The sequence below is a fragment of the Typopeltis vanoorti genome, chromosome 3, assembly GCF_054136105.1.
Source record: "Typopeltis vanoorti isolate ZY-2024b chromosome 3, IOZ_Tvanoo_1.0, whole genome shotgun sequence".
In the NCBI taxonomy this organism is placed as follows: Eukaryota; Metazoa; Arthropoda; class Arachnida; order Uropygi; family Thelyphonidae; genus Typopeltis; species Typopeltis vanoorti.
Genome location: NC_143551.1, coordinates 61,256,561 through 61,278,179, shown reverse-complemented (window position 1 = coordinate 61,278,179; position 21,619 = coordinate 61,256,561). Strand labels below are relative to the sequence as shown.

The following is a 21,619-nucleotide window of genomic DNA, read 5'->3' as shown; positions in this document are numbered from 1 at the left end:
CTTGATGGGGAGGAGGTAGAGAGGATCCAAAGGCGAGTGACCGTGATAGCTGGTCTATGGAATGAACCTTCCAAGAACAGGCTGAAGATCTGTGGTTACAGAAATTGGTTGATAGGTGGAAAAGGGGTGATATGATTGAGACATTCAAATTACTGAAGGGTTTTTACAAGATTAATTCAGAGGAAATTTTTCAGAACAGGTCTGGTGAGGGGAGAACTAGGGGCCATCCATGGAAACTGAGCAAGAGTGTAGTTAGCAAGGGTGTTAGAACTAGGTTTTTTACTTGGAGAATGAGTGGGATAAGCTGCCAGTTTGTTGTAGGTGCCATGATTGTAAATGAATTCAAAGCAAAATATGATAGATATTGTGCGAATGCCGAATAGTTGTTCTTGATATGATATTTAGGGCCTCCCTTGATGAGTCTAAGGACTCCTTGGAGTTGCCTGTAATAATAATAATAATAATAATAATAGTCTTGAAAACCACTAGTATCTTTTAGCACAAATGTCAAATAACTAGCAAATCAGAATCCAATTTGAAAATAAACTTTTCCAGTCTCCTTGTTCTATCACCTATAGTTAAGTTAGTAATTTGATTAACCTTAGTCTCCCTTAACATTAGCAGCCACAGGGCAACGATGAAGCCTGGCACCTCGCTAACACCAGGTCAGGGCCAGCTATGGATTCAGCCAGTCGAACTTGCACCTTTTCTGTATTTTATTAGTTTGCCAAGCACATGATTTACATTCTTACATCTTAACCTAACTTAAATACTTCCTTAAATCTATCTTATTTCTAGTTGCTATATCCCCATCTACTCCGATTTGAGAATGTTTCTTTCATAATATGGATATAATTCTCACATTAATTAATTTGTGTTGAGTTCGTACTATTGAATCCACCAAATCGATCCAATGAGATCACCATCGCTAGAGAGTCAGACAAGAAGGTTCCCCACAGTTGTGCACTGGAGCAGGGTATTAGAGTTGAATGGAGTACACCACCTCCTCAAAGACCTAATGATGGTTGCCAGATCAGATAGCCAAATTCCCTATGATAGCTCGGCACATAGGAGAGCGGATGAGGTGAAGAGTTCCCATGATTCTAAGAATAGCACTCAGCATTCTCTCTATGGGATCCTTAAAAAGGCATGCCAGATCTGGCCTTCTGCACAGGATTTTCTTAGGTGCTACTTTACCCCCCCTCTCCTGCATATTTCTCAGAACTTTCATATCCATGGTCACTGCTCTATGTTCAAGTGTTTTATTTCTAACCCAGTCCTCAGATTCATACATTAAAATTGATTGTGAGCACTGTCATGGAATACAGCTAGATTAGTATTCCGAATTTCTCTCCCATTCCATATAAATTTATTTAGCTAACTTCCTATCCCAGCCTTGCTTATTCTCTTGTCCATTTCCATATTTAATTTACCATCTTTACTAAAAATTGTGCCTAAAATAGTTCAGATGTTTTAATTTTTCTATAGGCTCTAATACAGTTGATGTTTTTAATGTTCTTGCTTATTTCACATATATATATATATATTTTTGTTAATTTACATACCAAATTTATTACAGCAGCAATTTAATGAGGGAATGCTGCAGATTTGTACTGAATATTTTTAATTGTTTCTCAGTGATGTTTCACTGCATTAAAACCTCCACCATGAGTATCTCCCAATAATTAAAAGCCTTAACACATGAATTATGATTATTCATAGTGAAGATATAACACACAAGACAAAACATTATGGTAAGTTGAAACTTCGATTATCCAGAGAATTAAACAAGCTGGACTTTTTTTCAAAAGATGATGGGATACAAAAATATTACCAAACTGCATGAAATTTAAAGTCAAATTCAAATCTAAAAAGGTTCTTCATATCTACAAGTGTGCCAATTTTGCTCTATTATGGGAACAGATCACTGCATACCATCCTCAATACTACTAATGCAGCCATCGGCTTACTGAAATTAGAGCTTTAAGCTATTCTGAATACTGAACTCTGTATTATTCTCTTTGATAAATGCATGGAAAGGCTTGTGTGTTCACAGTACATTTTATTTATTTTCACGGTATTGATGACAAGATTGAATGATAAGAAAATAATATTTATTAACTTATTTGCTGATATTTCGCTAGTATTATATCCAGCATCTTCAGAGCGCAAAAACAGTTTGTCACAGTACGCAAAACAACAATTTGGTCTAACGGTGGGATTAGTTTAAAAAAATTGTAACAGACATTGAACTGAAGTCCTAATTAAGCACCATCAATGTTGGAAAAAGAGAGTAAACTAATTAATATTTGTTTTCTCTGACTTAAAATGACTGTCATCACCCAGATTTTTGGTAAATTTATACAGCCATACTTGATGAGGTTTGGAGTGTGTTTTAAAGCTTCTGTTGATTCCAAAAAACACTCTCTCTGACTTATAAGGACTTCAGCATAGCACTTTTGTTTTCCTCCAATTGATCCTGTGTGAAGGGGCATCCAAGGCAGGGTCTGCTAGACCCTGCCCTAATGATAATTATTATTATAGTAATGCTGGATGTATTTTTTAAGCTCACCAAGGCGGACGTCAACAGTTCTTCCTCTCTGTCCATAGTAAGCCCAGTCACAAGAACAGAGCACTTCATAAACTGGATGTGATAAAGAAGAGAGTTTGTCCTTAGATGAATGGACGAGAGTTGCCAATTTGACATAAGGTTTAAAAACTGTGGCATAGCTGATTTTATTGAGTACTGTAGATATCTTTTCAGATGTGCCTTGAATGTATGGGGGTGGTAAGACCACACAAGATCACAGTTTTGCTGTGGTCGTGTGGTCAGCAATGGAGGGGATTTCTGGGGAGCATTTAGTATTTTTTCTGTCCTATGGAGATTATAGCCATTGGCGAAGAAGGTGTGATGTAAGTGAGCAAGTTCAGCAGTAAGAGCATTGTCACTGGAACAAATAGCTCTAGCTCAGTAAGCTAGTGTTTTTAGGATACCATACTGTTGAGCTGGATGATGGTGTGACTGTTTGTGCAAATATCTGTGTGTTCAGCTATGGTATGCAAACGTGATAAAAATATGAATATCTTCAAATGTGGTTATGTAACTGGTGAAGGGGGTGGAAAAATATGTTTTGGGTTCAGACCTTTTAAGTATGTCTGGGGAGGAAAAAGAGAAAATTCTAGAACAAGACCAAATAGATTGCATATCTAATTATAAGAATAGGCCAGGTGGTGATTTATTATGTCTATACACAAATGCCAGGAGCATTAGAAACAAAAGGGTTGAGTTCATTGCTTTATTGAATACGATGCAGCCTAAGGTTGTTGTCGTCAGTGAAACCTGGCTATCAGAATCAGATATGGTAAGTGGGATTGAGTGTAATAAGTATACTACTTTTAGGAATGACAGAAGAGATAGGAGAGGAGGAGGAGTGCTACTAATGATATCATATGACTTAAGTCCAGTTAGGGTAGAAACACAAGAAAACAATGATGGTAACAATGTCCCATGTAGCGGTCAATTTTAGTCTATCTGGTGTGAAGTGGAGGTTAACAGAATGAAATATATGGAGGGTGTTGCTACAGACCTGGGGGCTCAGTTGCAGGGAACGAAGAAATGCATTGCCAATTTAGCCTTATGGGTACCAAATGAATGATCATTGTGGGTGACTTTAATTTTCCAAGCATTGATTGGGTAGAAGAGAAATCTCCTGATAAGAAAGAAGAGGAAATTATTGAATTGTTGTGAGACAAGCAGCATGTGAATATATGTGAAAGAAGGAACTCAAGATCAAAGAGTGTTGGATTTGCTCATAAAGGGGTCTCTGTCAAGAATATGTCAATTTTACCACCAATTGGTGACAGTAATCATGCTGTACTTTCTTGGGAGGTATCTGATTGTATTGATGCTCCAATTAAAACATGTTACATGCTGAACTACAAAGCTGGAAATTATGTTCAACTTAGGAGAAAACTATCTTTGGTTCCATGGTATCAGTTACTGAATGGGAAAAATGTTAGCAATGCATGAAAATCTCTGAAAAAGTACTTAAATGAAGCAGTATCTGAATGTATCCCTAGTGTTCGAAGAATAAATAGGATGGGAATGAAATGAATGTACAACCTTATTAAGCAAGAGATACACAAGAAGAAAATGACGTGGAAAGAATATTGTGAGAATAAGAGTGATAGGAGTTATGAAATATATAGAGCTCAGGCCAGAAAAGTAAAGAGTACTGTGAGGAAAGAAAGCTAAATAGGAGTATGAAAAGAAATTGGCCATGCAAGCTAAAGACAATCCAAAAGAATTTTATTGTTATGCGGCAAGCAAAAGAAAGAATGAATGTGGGAGAATAACTTTATTGAATGCAGATGGTAAGCGAGTATCAGAAGCTAATGAGAAATGGGTAGACAAACATGCTATAATCTGCATGGAACAGCATGGGTTTACTAAAAGAAGGTCACGTTTTAGTAATTTGCTCATATTTTATAACAACGTTATGGCCGAATTGGATTGTCCAATTAATGAGTGCTCACTTTGCTAAGATATATCAACCAGGTGACTGTAATGTGGTGCTCAATGCCACTGCTACACTGGATGAAGAGTTAGAGGTTCATGAAAATGAGATTGAAGAGCTGTTGCACAACCTGGATAAGAATTTGTCTATAGAGACAGATGGAGTATCAGCCTGTTTGCTAAAGGAATGTTCAGCTGAATTGGCTACACCTTTCACATGCTTGTATAACTTGTGTCTCGGCTCAGGAATGATACCACAGGAATGGAAGGAATGTATGATAGTTCCATTGTACAAGGGTAGTGCAAAAACTGATATGTAACTACTGACCTATCAGTATCTCTGGTGTGGTAGTGAAGATTTTAGAGAAGTTAGTAAGAACTTGCATACAGAAATGGGTAGACAAACATGTTATACTATGCAAGGAACAGCAGGGGTTTACTAAAGGGAGGTCATGTTTTAGCAATTTGCTCGTATTTTATAACAATATCTTAACATTGTTATATTTTATAACAATGTTAAGGCCGAGTTGGATGAAGGGAATGGATACACTATGATAATGTTGGATTTTTCTAAGGCATTCGATAGAATACAACACAAAAGGCTGTTGCATAAACTGGAGAATATGGGATTGGAATATAAACTCTTGACTTGGATCAGGGGATGGTTGACAGACAGATATCAAAAAGTGGTATATGGTGGGTGTGAATCTGCAAGATTTGAGGTGACCAGTGGTGTACCTCAGGGTTCAGTCCTTGGGCCATTATTGTTCAATCTATACATTAATGACATCAGGAAGGATCTAACATCAGATGTGCAATTGTTTGCGAAGATAGACAGGGAAATTAAGGGATGCTACTGATATTCAGCAATTACAAAATGATTTGATTAGACTAGAAATTTGGGCAAAAGCAAATGGCTATCAGTTTAATGTTAGTAAGCGTAAAGTTATGCACTTTGGCATGATTAGAGTTCCGGCAGCATATTATATTAGTGGGGTTATGTACAAGAAACTGAAGAGGCAAGGGATCTTGGCATATTGGTGGATAGGAATTTAAAGTTCAAAAGTCACATAGCAAAAATTGAAAATACAACTCAGAGGATAATTGCAATGTTGAAGCGAACCTTGACATATAAGGATAAGGAAGTCATTTTGCTTCTTTATAAGGCTTTGATAAGACCACACCTGGATTATTGTGCGCAGATTTGGCCTCCTGGGTTCCAAGGGGATAGAGAAGCTGTGGAAAGGGTGCAAAGAAGAGTTACAAAGATTATATCTGGATTATGGGATTTAAATTATGAGGACAGATTGTGAGTATGTGGATTGTAGACTCTGGTTAACAAGAGAAAAACAGGTGATATTATAGAGGTCTATAAACTTTCAATGGGTGTTATAGGATATCAACTGATGAAATTTTTTGTTATATGGAAGGTGGAGAGAGAACACAGGGGCATCCGTGGAAGTTAAGTTTGTTTCACAGTCAAGAAAGGGGTAAGAGCTAGGTTTTCTCCCAATGAGCAGTGAGTGGGTGGAATAATTTGCCTTTAGAGGGTAGTGAGTGCATCTAGTGTGAATGAATTTAAGGAAAGGTATGATAGCTGGTTTGGGTGATTTATAGCTTCCCCTCTATAAGTCCTCGATTCCATGGAGGTCTCAGATAATAATAATAATCTCCCTCTATGTGTGGGTTTTCTATAAACAGAAAAAGATAAGGAACCATCTGGAAGCCGTGTGATTAGTGTATCCAGGAAGGACAGACCGTCATTAGCTTCCTGTTCCATTGTGAAGTGGATTTTAGGGTGTTGGTTATTTAAATACACTAAAAATGTATCTGATGTGTCTGGACCACATAGCCAAATAGCAAACACATCATCAACATAGAGTAGCCAAACCACTGGTTTGAGAGTGGTTGTATTCATAGCTATTCCAAGTATTCTATGTAGAAATTGGCTAAAGGGGGAGAAAGAGGAAAGCCCATTGATGTCTCATCTAATTGTTTGTATATCTTCCCTTTCCATGTAAAATAACCTGCATGTAAATTTAAATACTTCAAATATATCAGGGGGAAAACATGACATCAAGTCTGAGCTTTTTAAGATATGGTTTTCTAAAATACTTTTTAGTAATTTAGCTAAATTACTAGCCAACCTCACAAATAATTCACCCTCCTTTGTTAAAAATTCTGTTCACCTAAAAAGTATTTTAGAAAACTATATCTTAAAAAGTAAAAATGATAATGTAATCTCACCACAAGGTGTAAACTGTTTGTGCTTCTCACATAAAATGCATGTAGCACTTTTGTGTTGCTGGTTAGCCATGATCGTCTAGTGGTTAGGACATTGCATTGTGGCTGCAATAACCTAGATTTGAATCCTGGTCACAGCAGATTTTTCCTCGATGAGTCTAAGGACTCCTCTGAGTTGCCCATAATAATAATAGCTGTTGTTCATTTGACCTTTATGCTTTCCATATTTAAAATTATATAATTGATAAATTAAAGTATTCAAAGTTATCCTGCAATTAATTGCACTGGACCGATTAAGATGAGCACTGATGCACTCTTAAAACTTTCATACATCAATAAAAATGCAATCATATGGTCAAATTGACATGAATTTTGTTGTAGCAAAGGTTGCATAAGCCAGACAACAGCACATCCAACCTAAATGGGCATGCGATGCCACTGACATACAGGGTGTTCGGGATAAATTTGACATATTTATAATTAATTATATTTTTCCGTAAGTTACATGTATTAACACACACTTCTCTTCATTTAAAAGTTTGGACCCTTCTTCATTCATATACAAGATGTCAGAAAGGATGGATAGCTGGAACCCACCTGAATCATGGAAGAGAATAACTTGTATCATGATGATTCGTGCCCGCCATCAAAATAAGGATATTACGACTGCTGCCCAATGCTCCCTGAATACAGTAAAAACAATCAGGCATGAACTAGAGACTTGCAATGGTGACTACGAGGATGTAGCAAGAAGAAAGATCCCTAGCAGACGATCTGATTGCGTTCGTACAGCAGAATTCCTCGCAAATCTGCAGGAACAGGTGTTGAAGAACCCTGGCATTGGAATTCGGGCTTTGTTCGTGGAGTTGCTAACTGTAGTCAAGCCCTGGATAACAAGGGTAGCCAATGGTAGGCCGTATGTATGGCAGCAGGATTCGGCCCCTTGCCACACCTCTGGGAAAAGTCAAAAATGGTTGTCTGAAAATTTCTACGACTTCACCAGTCCAAATGTTTGGCCTCCAAACTCCCCAGACCTTAACCCCATGGATTATTTTGTATGGGGCGCAGTTGAAAAAGACACCAATCGCACTTCCAGTAATACAAAAGCCCAGTTAATGGATAAAATTAAAACAGTTTTTGCGGCCCTTCCCAGGGAGACTGTAGCATCAGCTTGTTCGAGGTTCCGAAGCAGAATTGAAGCTGTGATCGATGCTAATGGTGGTTATTTTGAGTAAATCTTGTTGATAGTATTGTAATTAACTCTGCCTGTAATGTTTTTTTGTCAATTCATTAAATTTAATAGATACAAAGAAGATTTTCTTTTTCCTTACGAAACTGTCAAATTTATCCCGAACACCCTGTATATATATTGATCCCATACACAAGAGGTTAAAGAATCTATAAGTACATCAGTGACATGTGTGGGTGCAGATGAAGACTGAGATAGAAGTTTATTGATTTTTATGTGCTGCAGGTTGTAGTTTGGGAATACATTATGAAGAAGGCTGTTCCAAGAGGTAGACAGAATAAAAGAGGAAAAGGAGAAACAGGTTCGGTGTATTTGCAGTTGCACAGTAAAAGGATGCTGGACAGTTGTTACTCTTGTAATAACAGGTGCAACAGAAAGTGGAGGAATGATGGTTGCCAGTTCAGCAGAGCAATGACCATTGAAGTACCTATACAACAGACACAGTGCTGAAACATACATATGTAAGATAGAGAATAAAATGAATCTGCAAGAGAGAGAGATCATCTACGAGTCAAATTGCTCTCCTCCAAACAATGTCAAGAATTTTCAGGGAAGTTTTAGGTGTACCATTCAAAACATGAGCAGTAGTCTAAGCATGGGCAGATTTGGGATTTGTATATAGTTAAGAGTTGGTTGGGTGCAAAATAGTCTCTAGAGAATGCTATTGATGTAACGTGTTTATATCAGGAGAGACTGGAATTAAAGGTCAGTTCAAGCAGGGAGATTTAGTCTTGTCTGATGATTTGTGTATTACTAAGGGTAGGTGAGAGGTGAGATCTCTTTTGTGAGAAAAAAGACAAGACTGTGTTTTGGTGACATTGATCGTGATAAGATCATCCTTGTATGTAGATTAATGTTTAAGGCACTAATTATAGATAATTTTGTAGCCTGGGATGTCAAAGTACTACATGGTTTGTCAAATGGGTAGGATGAATGGAAAGTACTACCATCTGCAAAACTGTGGATAAGATTAGTGGTGATTGTGAGGTAGGTAATTTATGTAAAGGAGGAAGAGTGGACACTCCAGCATTGGTGGTATAGCTCGAAGAGAGGGAACCTTTTGCCGTGACTTGTAGAGATGACCAGAGAGAAAGCTGACTACCAAATTATAGAAAGTGCAGGGAGACCAAAGGATGGCAACAAGTTCAGCAGGTCTCAATGCTAGATATGGTCAAAAGCTCTGGAAATGTCAAGAGTGATAGCACAAGTTTCTCCAAACCTTTCCACAGCACATGTCCAGTGGTGGATGATGTACACTACGAGATCAGCTGTGAGATCTGTATTGATGGCTGCTGATTAATTGGTGGCCCTTTAAGTACCTGGCTATCGATGATTTTCTCCATTATTCTGGAGTAGGCAGAGGTGATGGCAATTGGTCAGTAGTTTGATCACAGACTTCTATCTCCCTTTTTTTAGAATAGGATGGATATGAGATAGCTGATACTTATCCCAGTGCATGGAAGAATGTATAACAGATTGCAGAGATGATGTAGAATAGGTATTAGCCCTGAAGCACAATGTATGAGAACAATTGGAGAGAGAGATATCAGGACTAGAAGCCTTTTTAGTGTCCAAAATATTTAGCAGTTTTCTATTGTCTTTTCTGTCAAAAAACTATAGGAGGCATATGGCACTTGGATTGTGGTATGGTAGGAGGTGATTTCCCTTAGTCATCTATGCTGAAGTTTGGGGAAAAGAGGATGCCAGAAGGTCAGATGATGTAATATCAGGATGAGAGATGGAGAGGCAGAAATGTAGGTGAGCAGAAGTTGCGTCCAATGGCAAGGGCCCAGAAGGTATGACTTCCATTTAGACAGGAGGAAAGTTTTCTGCTGCTGGCATTTTTAAAGTGTGATTTGGATCTGGCATTGACTGTTTTGCATATGTTGCTTGCTTTTTATAAGCTTCATACTCTGCTTATTGTTGAGCCGCCTGCAGTAAGTTAATTTTTTTTTTGTTTTGTTTTGAGTGCTTTGATAGACTTTCTGTTAAACTAGGGCTTGGAAAGTGGATGAGGATTTTGGGTTGAATGGGAGGATGAAGGCCTTCATGACAGTGAGAATAATTTCTGTGACCTGTTAGGGTCAAATGAGTGGAAGCAATAGTCAACCAAGGATAGAAGTAGAAATTCTGGAGATCATTCCAGTTTGAACTTTTGTAATGCCAGAGGATGCAAGGTTGGGAGTGGTTGGAGGAAGGACATTCTGTGTGAGAGAGAAGACTTGTACAAGATTATGGTCTGAGTTGCTGAGAGCAGAGGTGACCTCTACAGTGTATCTGGAAGGAGAACTGGTCAAAAAAAGATCCAGAGTATTTGAAGAATGAAGAGGAGTATCAGGAATTAGAGTGGGTAGATGTACAATTTGCATTAGGTCATTAATGGATTGCATTACTTATAGCAGATTTCTACTATAAGTAATGCAATTCATCCAGCTTGGACTTTGGAAAAGGGGGAGTCGGTCGGGATTGTGGACAATGAGATTGCATAGGAAATGACCTTACTATCTGGACAGCAGATGGTTGAGTTTCATGGAAAGGAATGTGAAGAGATCTGAGTGGTTATTATCAGTGTTTGGAGACTGGATTATACAAACTGCATTATACAGCTGTACTAATTAATACAGGTTACATGCTGAACTAAAAAACTGGAAATTAAAAAAACTCAGGAGAATACTATGTTTGGTATACTAAGTTTTAAAAAAGTGCTTAAATGAGGCAGTTTTTGTGCATTCCAAGAGTTTGAAGAACAAATATGGTGGGATGGGAGTGAAATGGATGTGTAACTTTATTAAGCAAGAAATCCATAAGAAGAAGGTGTGAAAGGAATGTTGTTGTGAGAATAAGAGGGAGAAGAGTTATGAAATATATAAAGTGCAGGGCCAAAAAGGGCATTGCATAGAAAACTAAATCAGAGTATAAAAAGAAACTGGCCATGCAGGATAAAGGAAACTTAAAAGAATTTTATTGCTAAGCTGCAAATAAAAGAAAGAATGAACGTGAAAGCAAATATTTGCTGAATGCCCTTGTATCAGAAGCAGATGCAATAGTTCAAATGCTCACTTATCTGTTTAAAGATGGAAACAAGGCCTTGATAAGACTGCACCTGGACTACTGTGTGCAGATTTGATCTCCTGGGTTCAACAGGGATAAAGAAGCTGTGGAAAGTGTACAAAGAAAAGTTATGAAGATTATGTCAGGATTATGGATTGTAGGTTAAGAGGAGGATTGAGAGTATGTGGACTACAGACTGATTAATAGGAGAAAGAGGGATGATATGATAGACTTCTGAATGTTTATTATAGGATATCATGTGATGAAATCTTTCACTTTATGGAAGATGGGGAGAGAACATGGGAGCATTCATGAAAGTTAATTTTACTCATGGTTAATAAAGGGGTAAGAGCTAGATTTTTCTCTCAAAGAGCAGTGAGTGGGTGGAACAATTTGCCTCTTGAAGTGGTGAGTTTAAGAGAATGCAATGACAGCCTCTCTTGAGTCCTTGACTCCCTGGAGGTCTAAGATAATAATACATCTGCAATCATGATCAAGGTCAATTGGGCCCTGCAGACCATGCTCTAGATATGACTCATAGAATCTGTTGGGAGAAAATCAGCATACCTCTTAGCAGCAAATTTAGGAGGGGGAGAGAGAGAGAGGGGGGGACTGTTTTTAGAATCTGCCATCAGAAATCAGTCTAATAAATATCGATGCCTAAAACTTCCCAAAAATATGAGAAATGCTGATAATTCAAAATCCAGTTGGCATCCAAGGCTGCCAGCAAGTGGCCACTGAGGGTGCCTCACCTATTTAGGAATAGTTCTTTTATCCATGTGTTTCATTTAGTCTGGTGTTGCCTTTTGTGTGTGTGTGTGTTTCAAGTTTTGTATTTTACTCCCCAAAGACGTCTCTATTACTGAGATAAAATATTGGAAGAACTAAATGGTATTTTTAATTTTTTCCAGTGCTGTTATACTCCATTAAGCCTCCAACATGAAACCATCAAGTGATCTTAAAATACAAAATAGATGGGAACTTGGTAAATAATTTAGTTAATTAACTAAATAAGTTTAATGCTTCATTATACGACTTAAAAGCTATGGGGATTCAAAAGCAACTAATTATAGTTGTGATTAATGAGGGATGCTAACATATGTATACTAGTTGAAACCAAAACATCATTAGGGATTCAGGTATTAAAAATCAATGACTATTTTCAAGTCACTTCTCAAGTAAAAAAAATGATACAGTTTTATACAATTTCCTAGACTCTGAAAGAGCTGATCACTGCAAATCAGATGGACTAAGGCAGTAAATCTTTGCATAAATATTCAGATGCATATAGCACCCTGAGAATGTGGGTATACAATAAACATGGCTTCAAACTAGGTGTAAACCTGTCACAATGCTCCTGATTCTTTTTGATGTGTAAACTTAATCCTGAGATAAAAAGGATAAAGAATATTGGCCATTAATTTAATGCTATAGTCTAAAGTTAGTCCAAAGGATCTTGTGACTAGTGTCAATCCCATGTTGAGCCAGATCACACTTGCATGGTTTGTAAGGTTTTGTAGATTCTTGACATAGTCTTTCGAGTTAAAAAAAAAAAAAAATGAATGACCCATTTGAGTGAAGCGTGATGATAAGTCACATGCATATGGGATTTGATAAACATGAAGACAAAGGGATCAGTTTATCTTTATGAAAGAAAAGAAACTGGCAAAAATTATTGACTTTTATGAAAGTGATAGTTAGATTGGCAAACATATTAGGAGGGATCTGGAGGACTGTAGACATGATATTTCTAAGTACTGAACCTTCTTGATGAAGAAGTGCTTTAGAAGAACAAATGATTTATTTATTTTATTTTATAGTAGTATCTAGATTGCACCATAATTCTAAGATGGATGTTGTGTAAAGAAATTATGCATATAGCACCCTGAGAATGTGGATATACAATAAACATGACTTCAAACTAGGTGTAAACTTGTCATGATGCTCCTTCTGATTCTTTTTGATGTGTAAACTTAATCCTGGGGTAAATAAGGTTAATTTTTTTGAAGAAATAATTGTAGATCTTGGTTATTGTATTTCCACATGGGGTAAACATCATCAGATAGACTAAACATTTTTTCTTCATCTTTTTCTGAACACTTCAGATGATGGGGTCAAGAATAGGTGATAAAGAACTACTCATGGTAGTTTCTTCAATTTCTTATAAAGTTTAGTCTCCTGAGTGAAGTATCTTGAATTAATGAGTTCAAATGAAATTAAATAACTAAATTATCTTAGGTGTAAACAAACAGATACATGTAAAGAGAGAGGATGTCAAAACTTGCCATGGTATTAAAAGGACCTAGACTTAAATCTTCCATTTTTGAAAGAACATCTGCAGTATTTTTAATGTATGAGCTTGATTGGCTGTGAAAGGATAAAGAATATTGGCCATTAATTCTGTAATTTAGTCAGCTGGGCCACCAACAGAACAACTATTTACCTTAATGATTTCATGAATAGGTTAGCTGAAAGCAATAAAAGTGGAAAGCTCATTGCTTGGTCTTTTTTCTGTGTAGTGTTCAAATAATGTCACAGTGGATGGTGAAGATAGTTTTTGTAGCAGTCCTATGGTTTCTGGTAAATACAGATTGTATTATTAATAACGATAACATAACACATAAGCATTAAAACAAACATTTCTTTTGCTATTTTGTATACATGATATAATTTCTAAATTAGAATTACCATTAATGTGCATAACATGGAACCAAAGAACTGTTTTGTTTACTATTTAATAATATTTATTAACTTTTTTTTTATTTACTTTCTAGGCGGCTCTCTTTCCTGATAATAAGCAAAAAATTATAAAGATGTGAACTTATCCAAACCCATTGTTTATATATATATATATCATTTATCTGTTCCTATAATTAACATGCCAGCCTGGTTGGCCGAGTGGTTAGCGTATCCGCTCTCCAGCCAATAGGCTGCTGGTTCGAATCCCGCATAGGCATGGATGTTTGTGATTGTCTTCCACCTTCATACATTCCTTCACCCAAGTATAAATATACTCTCCCAATATGGACTGGGTCACCATGGGAGTAGTAGACCCAAACCTCCCACAATGGGAGAGGCTTTCACCCTACAGTGGGTAGAAAAATAGGCTGTTCATCATCATCATCATTATTAACATATTTTGTTTCTCTGTAACTTAACAGAATTACTTATGCAAGAGTAATCCAAACAATTAACCTTGTACTAGGTACATGATCTATACTTTTAGAGCCAACTTGATCATTAGTTTATTATTTATCATTAGAATGATTTGTCATAATATCTGATGCAAAATATCAGCAGTTAGTAAATTTGTTATCAGACATTAATCTTAATAGATGAAACATCAATATTCCAACCCCTGTACCTGATAACTTGACAAATGAAATCGACATTTCTGTATACACACTACACGTATTCTCAACAACTGAACAACCTGAATATTACCAGTTCTATTTTCATTTAAACATTTCATTCTTTAGTATTGCACTATTTATCTGTTTAAAGCAAATATTTACCATTTGCTGCAGGAGGAGGAAAACTTGTGAACAGGTCAATACCTTGAAAGGGATCATCCTAGATTAAAAAAAAAAGTAATGATATTTTAATTTTCATGAAACAATGATGGGTTAGGTTAGTGTGTAGATTAATACATTTTCATAAATCATAATTTATGTGAATACTGGTGTGTATGTTCTCTAGAACAAAGTTTCTAGACTATGTAAAAAAAAATATATATTAAAAAAAAATTAACTGTCAGATTTTAGGGAAAGACAACATATACTAGAATATTAATTAAAAACTTTAATACTTCCTGTATTTCGGTAATGTTACATTACCATCTTCAGGGATCACAAAATAATGATATGTGCATGCAGGTACTAACACTAAGCAAATATGGCTGAAGAAAACAACTGAAGTCAGTCCTAGAGTCCTAAAGGTGTCCCCTAGTGGCTAAACTGGGTTGTCTTGGCTATGCAAGAGATGTATGAGACTGTCCCAAATTTGGGAATGCAAGCTTCCCAAATTTGGGGCAGTCTCATACATCTAAATTTGTTGAGGTTTAGGGAGTTTTTTTTAGAGCTGAAGCTGAATCCAGGAATAATTTCTCATATTTATACTTGCTGAGGTGTAGTAAAGTGGCTTTCTTCCAGCGCATTTTGGGGTGGGTGTCCAAAGCATGGTCAGCAAGTAAAAAATAAAAAAATTTCTTTATAAAAATTACTCCAGGTGTTCAAGACTACCTTCATTCTTTATGTCACCTTCATCACCTGTGATTCTTTTTACAGTACTGTTTAATCCATTTCTAAGCTTTTTTTATTAATAGGTGTCATAATATTTTGTCACCTTTTTGTGGCAAGTAATAATTATTTTATTCTAATTTATTTTATTTGTGTATGCAAGTAAGCAGCAAAGTTTGTTACAAGTACATATCAGAGTTAGCTTATTAATTAATAGTAAACAAGCTGCTTCAAGTAAATTATGAAAATTATAATTAATCACAAAAAATTTTTAACAAAAGAAATTTTTCCTTGTGTATTAAAATTTTTATATAGCATACCTTGATCTCTACTTCTGAACTGCCAAATGCATCCCCAAATGGCTCACTAAACTGATCTGTTGAAATTATATCCTGTCCATCTTCTCCAAATGGATCTAAAATAAATATTATAGCTGCATAAATTTTAGATATAAAATAAAATACCAATAGATTTTTGTTCTGCAGGGAGATTTTCTCACACCAATTTATATACTGTTAACTGCACCAAATATGTAAAATGTTTTTTTTTTAATAATGGATTACAGTGATAATCTAGAGACAACTCCTTAATCTCAGAATTAAAGAATAAGAAAAATCACTTTTTATTCCAATCCCCTTTTCTAGGCTTTGCAATGACAAACTGATTAGTTTAATCCATAAATTCTTTTTCATGCTAATCTCAGTGATATAGTATGATTAAGTACTTTGCTTCATTACCAACAGCATTAAGTATACAAATTCTATCATAGATTGGCTGTTTGAAAATCTCTTTCCAGCTATGAGAATTTATAAGGTTTGTAGTGCTGTATCAAAAGTTGGATGACACACACACACACGCACACACCAATCGATTCAGGTGTCAGAAATTGGAAGTTCAGATAATTGAGAGATTAAATAAATAAAACTATATTGCAGAAAATGGGTCAGAATATTTTTCAATAGGCAAATAAGAACTGATTTTCAGTGAAAAGGTAATTTTAATTTTAAAAAATCTTGTCATGCCAAAAAAGGCTGAGATAAATATTGAGAGATGCATGCTAATATGGCTACCAAAACATGTTGATGTTAAATCATGAATTATCAAATGTTCTCTTACATTTTAATCACTATCCCTTCACTATATACTGAAACAATGTATTATGCACTGGATAAATCGTTACATTTTTTGCATACCTATCTCTACTAGGCAGTTTCAGGTCTTGCATTCCAAACAATAAAGCTTACCATCTCCATCAACCTTTTAAAATCAATTTATTTTTGAAGAATGGAAAAATTAGGATTAATATTTGCTTACAGTGTTGAAAAATTGAACAATTTTATTACGTATTGCATTTTAAATAAATTTATTTTGTGTTTATGTTCACCATCAAAGTGCAAATGATTGACCAGAATAATTCATTAATTTTAAATAGCAAAAACAATGCACTAGCTCACAAATTTGTTTTCATCAGTTGGATCAGAAAGACTTAAAAGGAATCCAATTTTGTGTTTAAAAACATTCATTGATAACTTTGCTGCTGTTTAGCATTTACCGAAGCATAAAAATAAGCAACAGCTTTGAAAGAAAAACACAGTTTTTACTTCTTTGTTTGACAACAGCCTTTGTTTAGAAAAGGCTGTTGTCAAACAAAGTCATATTGTCTCTTGCAATATGACTTGCCCACTGTGCCTTGTTGTCACATATATGGTTTTCTTTTTTACTCTACTTCTTTTACTCTGGTTAATTTTCTGATAGTTGTATTTGTGATGTAGTTTTTTTTTTTTACTTATCCCTAAGACTCTTTTTTCCATGGCATGCTGGATGGTTTGTAGACTAAATTCTTCTTTTTGTGTGGTGCTCCAAGTTTCAAAGACATAGGTTAAAGATGGAACGATACAGCTGTTGCTAGCTCTTATTTTGATATGTAGCTTAGGATCTGTGATTATGAGATCTGATATGGTAAGAGCAGGTCCATGCAGCTCTCTTTCTTTTTGATATTTCTTCAGAAATATCATTGTCCATGTTTATTGTTTGACTCGGTATGTGTAGGATTCTACACTTTTTATGGTGGAATTATTTAGTTGGATGGTGTGGGTCTGGCAGTATTTGTTTCTCATCCATTTGATTTTGTCAAGGAGAATTTTTAGTCCTATTTATTACAGGCATCATGTACTTGATGAAGCATTTTCAAGTTGCAGAGGGTCTTGAAACATTAATATTTGGAGCAGCTCTCCATCAATGTTTATGCCGCCTTTTAAGTTGATTTTCCTTAAAGTGCTTTCCAGAGTACATGTTAAAAGTTTGGTAATATGACATCACCATGTTGCACACCTAGGTTTATGGCAATAGTTATAAGGTCATTGAATAAGGTTATTTGTGGTTATTTATTAAAGAAATAACCAGTGTTATTTCTTTAATTAGATTGATGTAGACTGGATCAATGTCTTGTTTTAGTAGTGCCTGTAAAACTGAGTCATGTCCTAAGGTGTCGAAGGCTTTTTAAAGTCAATAAATAGAAAGCAAAGAGGGATCTGGTATTCTTTGCATCGTTCACTAAATTGGGTGACTACTTGTATGTGATCTATTGTAGAATAACCTTTTTTTGAATCCTGCTTGTTCTTAACTACTATTTTCTTGAAGGGTGGTTTTGATTCTGTTTGATATAATTTTTGTTCATTAACTTATATATATGTGATAGCAGACATATAGGATAGCAATTCTTGATGTCTTCTATGTTGTCTTTTTGAAGAGAAGAATTGTTTCATTCTATTTTGTTTCAACTTCCATTTTGATGGTATTTTTCCTTCTTTTAGGGTACCAAATAAATCTTTCAGCCAGAGCTTTATAAAATTGTGGTCCTCTATTTCGAATATCCTAAATTTGGGAGCTGTATTTGGATTCATGTTTTTGTGCAGGTTCTATTTCATCTGGGAGCACTTCTGGTATATTGTGTATATGTATATACAGTAAAACCCCTTTTTTACACTTTCCAGGGGACTGATGGAAAAAAGTGTAAATAGCAGAAAATGTAAAAAACATTAAAAAAAAAAAGGGCTAAAAGATGACTTACTGCTAGTATGTGACTCTACATACTAGATTACAACATTTAATAACTGAAAATAAACTAATTTACAATTACTTACATTTATCTATTTAAAAAAAATCTTTGATTGTTTTTGCTTTTTTTGCACTCTTATAAGTTCCACCAGCCTCTCCACAGTGTATAAAGCATTAAATGCCCCATTGTCTCCTGATGCACTTGCAATATACCACCTCAGCTTCCATTGCTGCTTTACTAGTAGGGATGGTAGGTTCTTGATCACAGTCTACTTCCACCACTTCTTCTTCACGAAGGTGGTTGGAAAGAATGTCTTCTACACTTGGTACCATTGATGTGATCACACCAGCATCAACATAATCTTGAAACGAGGAAGACTCATCCATCACATACCAGCTGTTGGGCTCTGACATATCTTCTTCCTCGTGTAGTTGTTTCTCCTCTTCCACAAACATAACTAATGCCTTCTGGAAACAGTTGGATATGGTTTCAGGAGTAACATACAACCATGCTTTGGTCACATAATGCATGTCATCAAGGATTGATATGATCATTTGTTTTGGGTCTATACCATTATCATGCATAAACACAGCTTTTTCAACAAGCATTTTTCTATATTTCCATTTAAATGCATGGATGCCCAGATCTAATGGCTGAAGCTCACTTGTACAATTAGGGGGAAAGAACACTAATCTAATGTTTCTGAGCTGCAGATCTTCAGGGTGTGCAGGACATTTGTCTAGCAGTAGTAGTATTTTGTGGTGATTTACCCCATGTGAATGTGATTTCACAATCTGTGTATGATCCTTGTTCACGATTTCAATACAGAACTGTGAATGTGAAATCGCATCACAGCACGTTATGGGTGCCACACTCTACTTAACAGTTTAAAATTACTGATATGAAAACTTCATGGTATCAATTCGTACTGTGATTGAAAATTCACGGTATGGCTCATCTCTACATCACTGCTGCAAGCATGCAAGTCGCTGTGATGGCAGAAACAAAAACTACAGCCGAAAGCAACGCCATCTGGGAACAGAAATGCGCAGATTTCTGCAGAAATCTATTTGAATGAGAGGAAATCGATTCGAAAATCAGTGTTGCCACCCAAGAAAAAACCGCAAATCACAGGAAATAACATCCACATCAAGTTGTTAATGGTAGGAAAACAATATATTGTAAGAATAGGCCTTAAGACGAGACCAATGGAAAGTGACGTAAATTGTGGGAACGTAAAAATGGGGTTTTATGCATATATATATATTATCAAGTTTGGGTTCAGGTAAAGAATATTTTGATGCAAAAAAAAAAGTCATTGTTAAAGTTTTGCACTATCTTTTCCATTTTTGTTCTGTTTGTGTGTCTTCTTCCATCTTGATCTAGTAAGGCTATTGGGATTGGCCTTTTCATAGTTAATTCTCTTTCAATTCTTTTTATACTCTTTTTAGATTCAGCCATGTTTCTCAGTTTTTTTTCCCTATAGGTTTCATAGTCCTCTGGGATCTTCTTTCTTAATTACTTTGAAAATAATTTTATATTCAAGTTGTGAGTTTGGTATGTCTTTCAGTTCTCTTCTCTGTTTTAGTAAATTCATGGTTTGTTTTGGGGTGATCTTGATTGACTTTAGAATTTTCCATGCACTTGGGGATAGATTTTCCAGGAGCATGTTATAATCTTTGTCAATGCTATATTTGGTAATATTCCATTTTATCTGATCAACAGATTGCTTAAGCAAATCAGAATGAGTCGCTTAGCAAGGCTTCAGATTGCCCGTATAATTCCTTTGTTTGGTCAATTTGTAGGATGGCTTATAGTGGTCAGTGGTCTGAATGGATGTCAAAATACTTTCTGCCAATTGTTCCTACATCCTGAACTATTTTTTTGCAGTCTGTTACATTTCTTATATCACCATTTGGTGATTCCACCTTTTTCCTGCTCTTTTTTTTGGAAGGAGGTATTCATGATGAAATGTTTTTCTGCTAATGCAAATTCCAAAAGTTTCCCTCCTCTTTCATTTCTGTTACCTAGTCAAAAGATACTGATGAAGGTTTCTTGATTTCTGTCCTTCCCAATTTAAGTATTAAAGTCACCACATACAAAAGTGTATGTGGACTCTGCTGTAGTGGCTCCTCAAGATTCTTGTAGAATTCATTTATCTCGTTATCACTTGAGGCCAATGTAGGAGCATAACGTGATAATTTTAAGAGTGGCCTTTCTTCCAAGATCTACTATCAGAATGCCATCTCTTTCGGAGAGAATGTTACATGAAATGATTTTCTTTGTGTCTTTTCCTTATAATGAATCTGACTCTGCCTTGTTTTGCATTATTGGTTGCTGGGCCAAGGAAAATTAGTGAGCCGTCATTCCATTGTGCTGTTACTTCTTTTCGTTTTGTTTATGACAAGAATGTCCATTTTTTGTGTTGTCTAATTATTTGAGCAGAAAGTCAATTTGGGAATCCTTTGCCTGTGCAGGTATTCAGGGTATCTATAGTCAAGGTAATCTTTCCAAAGGATGGCCAGCCCTCATCTGCAGGATTGTTAGCACCCCTGACTCTTCCTTTTTCTTTTCTGCCATTGTAGAAAAGTAGGTGAGAGTCACATGGGACTTGAGGCCTATTCTTCTATTTCACTGTCATTTTCCATGGTATTGCTGTTGACTTTGCTTTAGTCTTTTTTGTACTTCGGCAACCAAGGTTCTGAAGTACATTTCCTCGTTCGCATCCTGTCTGAAGTACAGAGAGGATGAAAGGGGGGGGGACACCATACGAAGGTGAGGACAAGTGGAATTTGAATCAGCTAGGCCATCTGGACTTGACCGAAATTCCAATGATCAAAGGTGAATATCAACTCCATCAGCGTTTTTGATATGATATGTTCACCATAAAAGCCCAATGAGCCTCCCCATACACTTCTATATATCCTATATACAAGCAGTGAAAAGCTCTAACACCTTATTATTAAAATACTCTGGATGAGGGCTAGTTGTAGAAAGGTTTTTTTCCCACTTTTTTGTTCATATTTGTTCCTGATTTTAATTGAAAATGCCAAGAAATTTTATATCCAAGTGTCAGCAAAAAAAAAAGTTTGCACAACTGGCCTGGTTGGCCTAATGGTTAGCATATCTGCTCTCTAGCCAAAAGGCTATGGGTTCAAATCCCACTGTGGGCATGGATGTTTGCGATTGTCTGTGAAAATAGTAGTGGTGATGAGTGTTAGATGAAGTTTCTTCGAGAAGATTCTGGGAAGAATGAATATAAA

The 21,619-nt window shown here is 35.9% G+C and overlaps 1 protein-coding gene across 7 annotated transcripts in view; it reads right to left on the bottom strand.

Moving 5' to 3' along the window:
• LOC150108191 (uncharacterized) overlaps window positions 1-21,619 on the bottom strand; it is a 368,644-nt gene that overhangs the window by 18,150 nt on the left and 328,875 nt on the right. For all 7 annotated transcript variants that reach the window (XM_090390641.1, XM_090390644.1, XM_090390642.1 and 4 more), the window contains 2 exons: window positions 15,619-15,713; window positions 14,576-14,633 (listed from right to left, as the gene is read on the bottom strand). In XM_090390641.1, coding sequence (XP_090246767.1) covers window positions 14,576-14,633; window positions 15,619-15,713 — 153 coding nt within the window. The remainder of the gene's footprint in view (window positions 1-14,575; window positions 14,634-15,618; window positions 15,714-21,619) is intronic.